At 44.8% G+C, this 13,966-nt stretch overlaps 1 protein-coding gene across 1 annotated transcript in view; it reads left to right on the top strand.

Annotated features, from left to right (window-relative positions):
- The first annotated feature begins 3,180 nt into the window (after window positions 1-3,180).
- Window positions 3,181-13,966, top strand: part of PTPRN2 (protein tyrosine phosphatase receptor type N2) — a 2,458,064-nt gene continuing 2,447,278 nt past the window's right edge. The window contains exon 1 of the mRNA XM_078663270.1: window positions 3,181-3,426. Within this exon, the coding sequence (XP_078519396.1) occupies window positions 3,348-3,426 (79 nt within the window). The 5' untranslated portion in view covers window positions 3,181-3,347. The remainder of the gene's footprint in view (window positions 3,427-13,966) is intronic.

Genomic DNA, 13,966 nt, shown 5'->3' with positions numbered 1-13,966 from the left:
ACTTATGTTTTTTACAAATATTTTATCACACTTGCACTCAGGGTATATCAACAGCTCAAAGTTGTTGCATGCTCTAGGGTGTACTCTCCGATGTAGAGTACCATATATATCCAAGTATTGCGTGGCCCAAATTGGGTGACGTCCCCTAGTCACAGCTCTAATCCCACATGGGGTTGTAAAGTTCAAAAAACAATAAAGTTCAATTTATTCAAAGTTCCAAGACTTTTTTATTATTCATCAATTTTGTTCACTGTAACTTCATATGTTTATATATTGCATCTTCAAAGTAAAGTTATGGGCATCCAGCCATGTATCCAAAAACGTTTTCATATCCAATGCATTTCGGCTATATTATAGCCTTCATCAGGGACATGGATTCTACAATCAAAATAAATGAATCATACATGAGGGTACATAGGAAAATATATATCATCAAAAGTTAAGGCAAAGTAATAATCATCATGAATTTGTTAAATCTATGTGTCTACAACCAATAAATCAAGGTGTTTGGATATTACCAAAGTAAAGGTGTAAAAGGTAAAGAGCAGGGGTGATATTGAGTCCCCATGTATCTATTTCATTCAAAGTCCGTGGTGAGAATAACACGATACGATAGAATAGAGATCACAGAAATAAATTAAACCGAGTAGAAACGTATGTTTTTTTACAAATTAAGTACTGTGGGAGAGTGAGTGAATATGTCGGTTTGGGACCATTTTCACTTAAGTGCTATTCCACCTCGGGTTCTTAAAAGCCCACCTGTCGTTTGTGCTCTTATTTTCTTTGTTTAGAGGGTCCCCTACAGATCCATTTAAGATTTGCGCAGCTGTTGCTCCTAAGAGTGGGGTATACACGTCACGTGAAGCGCAGATGCAAGGGGTGATGCCGCGCGTGCTGGGCGGGAGGAGGGGCTCAGCCCATCAGATCCCATTCATGCGAGGAGCACAGACCCCTCTGCATGCAGCTCTGAGAGCAGTTCATTCAAGTAAAGCCCGGGGATGCAGGGGCGGAGCTCTGCTGCCAGGCACAGAGGACCACAAGTGGGCTGGCAGTAGGGGAGGGGGGCTGCTCCTACGTGACGCCAGCCAGGGATGTCTTTGCTTCGGTTGTGTACAGCTGTACACAGCGTCTTTAAGATAACCCCATTAATACACCGAACTAGGCGCTCGGAGGCGGAAGCAGACACGACATGGGAAGATAGGACTAAAAATCCTGTAAGAGCCATTGTTAGACTGCGCGGTTCCAGCTCCTTGACGCTCAGCGCCATTCATTCAAGGACAGCCCAGGAACACAAAGAATGAAGCTGTCAGGGCACAGACTGTGATAGGTTGGGGCAGGGAGACCGATACACAGGACTGGGTCACACACTGGTGTAGAGCTGGTTAGGGGACAGATGGAATGTGATGTGTCACTCTCGACGAGAGAAAGAGTGAGAATGATCATGGCTCATAATACAGGTAAATTCTGTGAACGTAGAGATATGAGGGCTCATGCAACCGGAGTAGCACACATTGGTGATTTAAGGGAGACCTGGGACAGACACACAAGCCTGGGTCTCATATCGTTGAAATACATGTGGCAGAGCTGCCGACTTCGGAACTGGGGAAACAGATTCGAATCCTGGCGTCGGCTCAACATCCTGTGATTCTGGGCAAATGGCTTAATCTCCTAATGCTTAAAAAAACAAACACAAAAAAGCCAGACCTTCTGTAGTGTAATCTGGTGTTCGTGTAAGGCGCACTTGAGCCGAGTTTGTCCTACATAACACTGAAAAAATAAACCTGAGGCACAATCAGGTAGAGATGTACAATATTGGAGACGTACACTGAGGATGGACATCCGGCAGGTGTCAAAGTGCGCGCCCCGCCTCCTCACCCCACATGTAAATTCCATCTGACTAGTTGCAGGTGGCTTCTACTTGATCAAATTGCTGCATATGGGAATATGACATAGACAGCACTAAAAAAAGAAAGGGCGGCTCACATTAAATCAAAATCTCAATTGAAAGTGAACTGACAGCCTTGGCCATCAGTGACCAGCTCTGACTGGAAACAGCTGGATTTTTCTCCGGCGCAGAATAGTCCAAAACACTAAACTTCTACCGACTGGGAACAACCAGAAACATGTTTCACCTTGTCGACTGGAATTTTCATCAGAGCATTCACGTTCAGTGTAGCGCCTGCTGTATACAGCCCTCTCCAGCGCTCTTTATACACAGTACTGTGCACAATCCATTCGGGTGAATAATGAATTCTAATCGTGTAAAGGAGGAAAATGCAAGTTTCAGCAGCCCCATTAATGTGCTGGCCCAGCCGTGCAGTGCACAGCTCTTGTTTACAGTTCATTCATGTAGTACATGGACAGAGAGTGCATAATTCATGAATACAGAGAATGAAGCTGTCGTGGCTTGGAGTATAAACACACCAAGGAGGGGGCAGTGGGCATCTTTTGTAACAAGCACACGTCACGTTTCTCTTATAACGTAATGTTTGCTACCTCTTGCATTTTGTTTGCTTTTGATACTTGCACAAGTGCCACCATTGCCTACGTAATGTTTGTTCTTGTGTTTTGAGTGTCTGCCATTTATTGCAGTATTTTACCTCTACTTGTACTTTGTGCGCTTTTGTAACTTGCACACTTGTCACTTTTTTCTCCTGTAATGTACCGTTTGCTACCTCTTGTATTTTGTTTGCTCACAATTGTCACTATTGCCTCATGTAACGTAACGTTTGCTTTTGTAATTTGTTTACTTGTAAATTTTCTCCTCATGTATCATTACTGTTCCTGTTGTGAAGCGCTCTGACACCTTCGGGTAAAGTCCGCGCTATATAAAAACGCATACAATAAATAAATGCTGTATTCACAAACCGAGGAAGAAAGGAGGGAGGGTGTGGGGTCATAACACCTTCCATTCACGTGCTCTCTAGCCTGGCATGTAAACAATTGAGGCTGAAATTATTCGGATGAAGCCCAGAGGTAGGCGTCACACAGCTGGCTTCACCCAGAGGGCAGGTGCACCAGGGCACGACCCTTGCAATCCCCAAGGACTGGTTCTGCCCCTGCCTTCTTCAGGCTGACTTGGGGTTCAGCAGCGGTGCTGACGTGTGGCGGGGGGGGGCGGGCCCGGCACCGGCTGTGGGCGGGGCCCCGGGAGGAGGCGGGGCGCTGCTGCTGGTCGCTGTCCTGGGTGTTGAAGCAGCTGTCGCTTCCGCTGCCCGCTCTCCAGGCAGACTCTGGGCAGAGAGAGTGGCGGCGCTCGAGTGCCCCCTGCCCGCACCCCTCGGACCTGCCACCGCTGCTCGCCACAGCCCCATGGACGGACGGACTGGGATGGACCAGCAGTGATCATGGAACTGCACAGCCTCCTCCTCCTGCTCCTCTCCGCTTCCCTGCACCCCTTCCCTGCCCGGGCCGACTGGAAATATGGTGAGTGACTCTCGCCCTCCTGCCCGCGTCCCCGGGCTGAGCGCTGCCCCCGCTGCCCGCACCTGCTCCTCCTGCCCCGGATCATTCATTGTGCCAGGCAGCGGGGTGGGAGGAGCCGAGAGGATGCTGTGGCTTCAAGGGTCCTCTCGGCGTGATCGGTGCGTGCTGTGGGTCTGTGGTGTGTGCCACGGGTCACTTCTGGGAGCTGTGGGCACGGAATACACGGGCTACGTGGCCTTCATTTGCTTTCCTTGAGGTTGTGATTTGTGTGGCTGGGTGGCAGTGTTTGTCTGGGGTGGTCTCTGTGGTTACACGGGGTGCAAGCAGCTGCCCTTGGACGGTGCGTGGAAGCACCACCGAGGCTTTGCGGTTGGCACGTAGATGTAGTGTCCGAGTTGGATACATGCGGCTGTTCCTGACACATATGGAGGGCGAATGGCTCATGACCAGGCAGGACTTTTGGGATGTGAAGAGATTAACAGGATTAGGACATGCTGTGCAGAGATGCCTAGAGGAGAGTGCCAGGGGTGTGCGCAGTTTTAGGCAATGTGCAGTACCAGGATCAATATTTGGGTATGATGAGACAGTAAACATAGCTGGGAATTCTTGAGATTCAGGAACATGAGGTTATGAGCTAAGTTTGTTTCTTTATCTTGCTACGGCCTTTTTGTCCTCTGAGTTTCGTGGGGACTCTATCTATCTATCTATCTATCTATCTATCTATCTATCTATCTATCTATCTATCTATCTATCTATCTATCTATCTATCTATCTATCTATCTATCTATCTATCTATCTATCTATCTATCTATCTATCTATCTATCTATCTATCTATCTATCTATCTATCTATCTATCTATCCACCGAGCCATCTATCTATCCACCGAGCCATCTATCTATCCACCGAGCCATCTATCTATCTATCCTTCCACCTATCTATCTATCTATCTATCTATCTATCTATCTATCTATCTATCTATCTATCTATCTATCTATCTATCTATCTATCTATCTATCTATCTATCTATCTATCTATCTATCTATCTATCTATCCATCTATCCATCTATCCATCTATCCATCTATCCATCTATCCATCCATCTATCCATCTATCCATCCATCCATCCATCCATCCATCTACACGCACTCAGACAAACTCTGACAGGTATACTCGCCCGGAGGTCAGGAGATGAACTTTTGAGAACGGCATGCCCACTTTGTCTCATCGTTTTGGAGAGTTGGCGGGTAGGTGTAGGAGTGGGGAAAGGGAATATTGAAGTCTGCGACCTGTAAAGAGGCCCCGTTAAGGAAGGGGTGCTTTCCTCTCAGTATAGAACCAGCCAAAGGTTTCACAACATACGGAAGAGCCTCTAGTGAAGGGCCGTGGCACTATGAAGTTGGGCTGCTCGCGAGGGATGCCTCATAGAAATACAGAGAAACTGTAGCATTTTCTTTCAAATGCCTTGCGAGTTGCGCTTCCGTAAAGCCTCTTGTAGATTTCTTTCTCTGCAGCCCATGGCCATGAGTACACACAGGGCCGATTTTTTAGGATTTTTGGGGCTCGTGGCAAGATGTATTTTGAGGCCCCCCTATCGAAATGTATTGAATTCAATACATATTTAAGCCCATCTCATGTCACAATTAATGACAACGGTCAGTGAGCACCTCGCTGAGTCGCATTGGCTGTTTATGTCTGCAGACAGGTACGATAATGATTGCTTTCCAAGGAAACATAGACTCGAAAATTGAGAGAGGAGGAAAGGGATTGACCAGGGCAGGGGAGTGGAGTGACCTTAATGTATGTGGCAGTGAGAGTGTAGCGTGAAGCTGGCTCGAAGTGTCACATTCAGATCGGAAGGGGGCATTAGACCAGGGAAGGGTCCCAATCAAACCAGGGAACCACAAGCAAAGGGAAATCTGACGTCGAGTGGAGTTTTCTAATATGGAACATGGGGAGGGCCTGATATGATGTTACACATTGTAAAGTAAAACCGGTAAAGTATTGCAAACAGCAGGGGGTTTCCTTTGCATCCATCTTGCTCTCAAGCCAAGGAGGTGACTATTTTAACGGAGATATTGGCCTGTAGTTCAAGACGGGGTGATGACGAGGAGGGTGAGCCCTGCGGCTGTGAGCAGAAATGATGTTTAGCTAGTACTAGGGAGCGGTATGGAGATGCTTTTTCCCTTAAATTTGCACCCCCTCCCCTTACCCCCTCCACCCCCCTCAAGCAGACACTCTTAAGGTAATATTTTAAGGTGCCACAGAAGGCACTCTCCTTGGGCGTCTGCCTTCTTCATGCCAGAGCTCTCTGGTGGCAGCCAGGCACCCCTGAGTGAGCCAATGGCAGCATCGCGTGGACAAGAGAAGCACTGGCACGTGGCACTCACTTGGCTAAGCGTCCACTCACAAGGACAAGACAGTTTATGAGCTCTCCAGTCATAATAAGATAGTTTTTGTACTTTGGGGGGAGGAAATCAAAGAGGGATTTGTGAAATCAATATGGCGTTGACAGGGCTGTACAGAAAGTGAAAAGAGACAAGGGGTAGGGAAGAGCAGGGGTGTTTGGCTAAAGAAATGTCACAGACATATAAATAGAGGGAGGTTTGGAAAATAAAAAGAGAAAGGTAGGGACGAGAGTGAGCGAAGGTGTGGAAAGAGGAGATTTCTCAGCAGAGAGGATTACTGCATGGGTTGAGCTACTATTTCACAGATATAGATGTAATTCACAGATCACACGTTTGAATCCAGTGGTGCAAATGAATTTCAACAGTCCAGGGTCGATCAACGAATAGCATTGATGTGGCTATTAGTAAGGCACAAATTTTGAGCGTAATAAGGAGTTAGTTATAGCGCTATAGTTTCAAGTTTAATTGTATTATAGTGCGCAGTTAATTAAAACCATTGCACTTAGTGAATATATAAAACCTTTAAAAGCGAAACTTTAAAAAAAGAAATGGTTGTAGTAGCTCTATAGTAATATTATTACCCTACGGGTATGTAGCGCGCTCTATAAGTGTCATTGATTGATTGATTGATTGATTAAAAAAGAGAGAGGTGATATAAAAGGCAACAGTACATATTTCATTTGGAGAAAAGAAGGAGAAATAAGAGAAAGATTAGCGAGCTAACTAAAGTAAGGAAATGCAAGCCTAAAACAGATGGGGAAGTGTAGAATGAAATGATGACGAAAAGGAGAGGGTAGAGAAGTAACAGAATGAAAAGAGATGTGAGTGAAACAGAATAGAAGAAGGTTACATTTTGTGCTTACAGAGTCCAGAATTGCGATAAAGAGTGCTAAGAACATTGTATTCTGTCCACTTGGTACGGCATAAGTCTATGCACACGGTGACCACATGATACATCTTGTTAGCACTTAAATATGAACTTGTTGAAATTTCAAATATAATCTTGTTGCCATTTATTGTTTGTAAACGTGTTTATAAAAATGAAGGTATTGATGAACGGGAATAGCAAATGGAAAAATTTGCAAAGTGATGCATAAGAATGTGAAAGTCAAACATCGATCCATGTATGTATCTATTCCTAGATTCCTCAGTAATGCCTTTTGTTTAGGTCAATGTTACAGCAGCATCTCTTTTAGCAAACGGTATTCTCACTCCTTTCAGGGGACTATTCGTGTACTATGTCCCTCATGGCCGTTGGATTGGCACTGTACTGCTGCACGCAACTGTCAGATTTAGGTATACGTGAATGTAAAACTACAATAACTTATAGCTGATGATGCTCAAACTGCTCATTACAATGGCCCCACCAATGCACCTATACTCTACACCAAGACACACCCTGTCACTAAGGTAAGAGTTGGTAAACATAAACAGTACACATTTGCAGAAGGAGTGAAATCAACTGAATTTATGTGAAGTAAACAAGCATGGCGGCATGTAAAGTCTGTGTCACCAAAAATGTGCTGCAGAATAAATCAGAATAAATCAAAACATTCACCCCAGTCAAGAGATCTGGGATAAAACCATCATACGTTTGCTCACCATGCCACCCCAGTTTAGACCTGGTCATATGCAAATCAGTCTTGACCCTGTGCCTTATGGGAACAGTCCAGCCCAAACTGCTAAGCCAGGTCCCCCCTGGACCAGAAACAAGCATCCTAGGACCGGTTTCAGGGTTTCAGAATAGCTTGGATCCAGTTGCACAGTGAGGCTGGGACCCACGTCTTGGCATACCCGGCACACTTAGGGCGAGAAAGCAAAAGACACACAATTGATGAACGGAATGCAGAACAAATCAAAACATTCATCCCCAGTCAAGAGATCTGGGTTAAATCATTATTCTTTTGCTCACCATGCCACCCGAGTTTAGACCTGGCCATATGCAAAACAGTCTTGACCCTGTGTATTTGTCACCCCAAGAGGGTCAGGTATGCCCAGTCGTGGGTCTCGTGCTCTCCATGCCACAGGAGTCAGTCTATCTTGGCTGATGAGGGGTGAAACCCCAAAACAGGTCCTAGGATGCTTGTTTTTAGTCCAGAGAGGACCTGGCCTGGCAGTTCGGGCTGGACTGTTCCCATTGGGTGCAGGGTCAAGACTGATTTACATATGGCTGGGTTCAAACTGGAATGGCATGGGTTGCAAAAAAATGATGGATTTAGGCTCAGATCTCTGTACTGGGGCGAATGTATGACATTACTCTGCATTCTGTCCGTCAACTGCTCTTTTTGCATTTATCACCCCAAGTGGGACTGGTATGCGCAGATGTGGGTCCTTGCTCTCCATGCCACGTGAGTCAGGCTATCATGACTGATGAAGGGTGAAACCCCAAAACCAGTCCTAGGATGCTTGTTTCCAGTCCAGGGAGGACCTGGCCTGACAGTTCACGCTGTACGGTTCCCATTGGGCGCAGGGTCAAGATTGATTTACATATGGCTGGATTCAAACTGGAATGGCATGGGGAGCAAAAAGCAATGGATTTAGGCCCAGATCTCTGTACTGGGGTGAATGTATGACATTGCTCTGCATTCTGTCCATCAATTGTTCTTTTTCTCTATTCAAAATTGACATACCAGACATAGACAAACGGACACACTTACATTTTGTTTACACTATTGACAGCACCATGTGTACAGTGTCATGGCACATTGTACTGGGTGATGGAGACCACCAGTTTTTCTGTGCATTTCTGTGGAAAGACCAAGGTATTCCCTGGATAGAGGTACCCATTTGCCCGTGCATTTCTTCAGAGAACCTCACGTTCCCTTAATCTTTTCGAACAGCTGTAATTTCAGCGACGCTCACATCACAGCCGCACTGATTCAAAGAAGCGCCAGGCGAACAAGGCTCTGCTGAGCTTGCAAGCCTAACAGGAGCATTAACAGAAGCAGAAGCTTCATGGTCATATTCAGCCCAACCTAAGCCCGTAAACCCTATGACACTTTCACAGTTCTACACTTGGGTGACTCAAGCAAAAAAGACAATCAGTTTTTATATTGAAAGACTATTGTTGCCTGACAGGACTTTTCAAATTGCTTTACAAGTGGGGCATTTAAAGACATGGGCATGGGCCACTGCCCACTTTGCCAATGTCTTAAAACTTCTCTTGAGTACACAGCCCTTATCTGGCCTTTCTCTCTGATGTGTGAATTCCACTTAGCCTTTTTAGGCTACCTGTCAGGTTAAGCTCCTGTTCAATCTTATTTCTCAGTCAGGCCAGCATCCCAGGGTTCAGGACAAGCTATTTTTGCAATATTTCACTTCCAATGATGTGGTCTGTGGTCTTCTGTTATTGTTCTTACCCACAGAAACATGGACATGGCACTCTTGAATGTAATGTTATTCCAGTAAATGGAGTCAGGTTGGGTGAACCTGGGAAGGGTACACAGACATAATATCGACTCCAAAATATCGTTTGGACATAATATCGACTCCAAAATATCGTTTGGAGAAAATATCGACAGGACAGAATATCGACAGCCAAAATATCGTTTTTAAGGTAAGTGAAGTAATATCGTTTTTAAGGTAAGTGAAGTAATATCGTTTTTATTTTTAGGGTTCAGGGTCAGTTTTGGGTTTTTGGGTAAAGGGGTATTTTTAGGGTTCAGGGTCAGTTTTGGGTTTTTGGGTAAAGGGGTATTTTTAGGGTTCAGGGTCAGTTTTGGGTTTTTGGGTAAAGGGGTATTTTTAGGGTTCAGGGTCAGTTTTCAGTTTTTGGGCAAAGGGGTATTTTTAGGGTTCAGGGTCAGTTTTCAGTTTTTGGGTAAAGGGGCATTTTTAGGGTTCAGGGTCAGTTTTCAGTTTTTGGGTAAAGGGGTATTTTTAGGGTTCAGGGTCAGTTTTTGGGTAAAGGGGTATTTTTAGGGTTCAGGGTCAGTTTTCAGTTTTTGGGTATTATTTTATTATATTTTATTACTATATATATATGTTTAATAAATATGAAATAAAAAAATATTTATTTAACTTTCATTAATTATTTAATTATTATAAGTTAATTTAAGTAATTTTAAGTATATTTTAGTAATTAATTATTAATATTAATTTAATTTAACACTGTTTTTAGTAAATACGATATTTTTTACAACTATATTTTTGTAAACAATATTTTTAACTCAATATTTTTGTACTTACCTGTTTGTAGATAGAAACTCGATATTTTGACTGTCGATATTTTCTCAACGATATTTTTGATGGTCGATATTCTGTCCGTCGATATTCTTTCAGTGATCCCCTGGGAAGCTCTTATACTCAGTATTGACTCTACTGCTCACATATTATCAGAACGTGGGGGCTCAGTTGGGACAAATGGGAGTTTGTCTATCATGTTTCCCCCTGTGGCTTTATCAGTTGGCTGCCAGAACTGCTAGCCATGTCTTATAGGCCAGCCATTGGACATTGCCTGGTGTCAATGGTCTTCACTCCTGGGTGAATAGAATTGCATTGGGCTGGTGTGGGTCTTACAGTTTGCCAACTCAGTTCTTCTATGGGATAAATATTTTGGCCTCTTCAAGTATCACAATTTAGTTTCTCTGAGTTCCCACCAGGGCTAACCTATCTTCAAAATGTGTACCAGGTAGAATATATGGGGGAAGTTTGCCATTGTGCTTGAAACAAGCCTTCTCTGCGCATCAAGCCTCACTCCATCATCAGTTCAGGAAATCCATGGTTTAGTAGGGGAACAATGAAGAGTGGAGGCTATCCTGGGTGGCCCACCTCTCTAACTACACTTGCTCTAGAAGATGGAAGTCTTCCATAGAACAACTGCGTTAGTAAATATGTTCTGACTCCCATCTTCCTTTTCCATGTTTCAAGATGCATTCAGTCTGAACTGTGACAGGCTCCACCCTCTTGAGTTACTTATTTCTATTTCTGTAATGACCACACTACATACAATGCCGGTTTACATGGCCTCGGGTGGCTATTTCGTGGTTTCTGCAGTTGTGCTGGGTCAATATATAAAATGCTCTTTTGGCACGAATGTGACGGAAGCTGGGTGAGCACAGGGTTACAGGGGATCCGTTCACCACTTCTGAACATTATTTGGCAATACTGAGATTTCCGGGGCATTACATTGAGTGTGACACCCATGAACATGTAGTCTGCTGCAACCAGGGTCAGTTTTCAAAAGTAAATGTCAAGAAGCAATTTAGGGGAATACTACATGCCAGGCGCAAAATGTGTGCAAGATTTTCTTTCTATCATTAGAGTATGTTTTGTCTTCATGCTTTTGATCACACCTTAAACTCATGGCTTACTCTGGGTAATGGCTACTAATTGCCCCTGAAGTCATTGGCAGAAAGAGTAGGGAGGAAGTGTTAAAGTGTTGAGCAGTACCTAGACCCTCCTTCCTACAAAAGCGCTTGGGTATATGATGCTTTTCCTCAGAACAACATTTTATAGCTGTGTTTAGATCTGGACATGGGCGTACTTTCGGGTGACTGTTGGATCCCAGTTCCAGCAGTTGGGTAAACTGTGAAGATGTGGGGAAAACTAAAATGGTTTTTTCAGTGACTTTCCATACATCTGAATTGGCTGTAGTTGAGTATCTGCTCCATCAACTGCAATGAACTGCCTGGCGTTACTGATTGCTGCTACCTTGGATCAATGTGTCATTGACTTTGGAAATATGACCTTAGCACCATGGGGGAGATAAGTGCAATGATTCACAGGATGTGGGCAGCACAATGAACCCTCAATTCGTCCACTGTATGATGCTGGCTTGTATTTGGCATCCATCATGATGTTCTGGCTCATTGTGCAGTCTGCTACTAACCCTGGCCACCGCTGCGGAGGCATTGACATGCAAGAATGGGATGAGGGCTGGCACAGTGATGGATGCTTCAGTTCTTGGGCTATTTCCTAATGGTGTTCCCAGATGTGATTTGTGTGCAGAGTTGGCTGTGATGTACCATTTATTGAGGTTGTGAGGCACTGGTCTCAGTTGTCAGAGGAGCAGGAGCTGGGAGGATGCAGAAGGCAGATGATCTCGCCCTTAAACTTTCTTCTTGAAAGATGACTGTATAATGGGGTGCTTATATATCTCCCTGTCAGCGATTGGCCATTGTGACTTCTGTTTGTAGCCTAAGTGAAAGGGTGAACAGTAAATGCATGATACAGTTAACGTGGAGCTTGAATAAAGTTCTGCGTTATAGCTTGCAAGGCGCGGAGCAGGATCAGCTTTAGGATTATAATATAGGTTGCATGTGCACATGATCAAGCTGTCCCATGTTACAGTGATCAGGTCTGTGGCTGCAGTAATGGTGACATTGCCAAAGGTGCATTGCTTTCGGGCACATGGTTTAGGTGCAGAAATAGCTGTTGCATATTTTTATGGCTTTTTTTCCTCAAAGATAGGTTGTATTGTAACTTCTTTATAGATTAAATGCATGTAATGAATTGATATCCCTAGCAACTAAGCAACTACTGCCCATGCTTCTGGCCTGGTGAAAATAAGTGACATCTTTAGCTCTGTAGGTCGCCACCGTCCCACGCATCCGCTGAATGACCACCGGGGGCAGATCATTCTCCCACCTCGCCACCAAGACATGGAACACCCTCCCCGCCCACCTACGACTGACCCAGGACCTGCTGACCTTCAGAAGACTTCTTAAGACCAGGCTGTTTGACCAGTAGCTGCTTCCCCGCTCCCCCCCTGTGCCTTGAGACCCTCACGGGTGAGCAGCGCGCTTTACAAATGTTTGATTGATTGATTGGTAAGGGAATACATATTTACAGAACATACACATGTTGTCAATCAATCAGGGTTTGTAAAGCGCACTACTCCCCCGTGAGGGTCTCAAGGCGCTGGGTGTGGGCAGCTTTGTTGGAGTCATTTGAGGTCCCTCCTAAATTGGTGCAGTGTCGGGCTCCATCAGGGGTGAAGGGGGAGTTTGTTCCAGGTTTTGGCTGTGGGGTAGGAAAAGGATCTTCCACCTGCTCTGGCCGTGTAGAAGCGTGGGACATTTAGATATTGGTTTGTCCTTGATTCCCCTGTTGTGTTGTTTTTTCGTGGCCAGGGATTGTATTGGCAGCAGTGACATAGGAACCAGGTCAATGTGCAGTTCTGAAATTTGCATAATGGGGGTTGCATGATCCGGTTGTCATTTACAGACGACATTGCACTTCAGTCTGGAATAATGCTTTAGTTGGACTGTTATGGCTGAACAGGGCTGACAGCGCTGAAGAAGTATTAAAGAGCATATGTAGTATTGGCCACTACAGCCCCTAAGACAACACTAGATGGTTTATTTGCTTAAACGTATGATGGATTGTGACTTGGGGCTGTGTACCGCTGCCTGCAGTGCCATGGTGCCTTGTGATGGGGTCGTCAGGAAGCAACATTGAAATACCTGTCTATATGTGAACTGTGGTCAACATTGTGGCTGATCACAGAAGAAAAAAATCTTTCTAAGTTGGTTCACACTACTGCTTGGAGGCCCTGTTTGTGTGTCTGCAGATTTGGTTGGTATATCTCAGTCAAGTGATGTAACCCTTGCCCTGGTTGTATTGAAGTGTGTATGCAGTAAAGAGGGTAGAGTATGTTAGAAATATCAGGTTAAAGAGTGGTAGTGTCCGTCGTTCTTGTTGCAGTTTTTGGCTTTGCTGTGGTTTGGTATATATCACTCGCTTGAAAGTTGGGTTGGTGGTTTCTGGTGGATGGAAGCTGTGTGGCAGTGTTGAGTGAGCAATTGATTGTTTGCCCAGAAGCGTAAGTTGAGCTAAAGCTCAAAAGTTGAGATCAGACTTATGTTCTGAACCTTTCTTCTAAATCCATGCTGTGCTGTTTACTTCTGTCGATGGTGAAGGCTGACTGTGGTGTCAGTAACTGTCCCATGCAATGGCGTCGAAAACAGTAGATTGCAAACACAGCAGTAATCATGTTGGTGGATTAGCGTGTTGGACTTGAAGAATATGAGTTTGAAAGGAAGCGAAGTATTGGAAGTTGCAGGTGAATTTGCTGCAGAATGATGTGTCAGCTCTCTGCTCTTCAACACTGTTCTAAAGAGGCATTGATTGGGAGAAGAGGATGACCCTCTTTGTTGTTCAGGAGACAAAGCATTGATGGCCCTCATGATCTG

The sequence above is a fragment of the Lissotriton helveticus genome, chromosome 10, assembly GCF_964261635.1.
Source record: "Lissotriton helveticus chromosome 10, aLisHel1.1, whole genome shotgun sequence".
In the NCBI taxonomy this organism is placed as follows: domain Eukaryota; kingdom Metazoa; phylum Chordata; class Amphibia; order Caudata; family Salamandridae; genus Lissotriton; species Lissotriton helveticus.
Note: the sequence above shows the minus strand (reverse complement) of the source record. Positions and strands in the feature narration are given on the sequence as shown.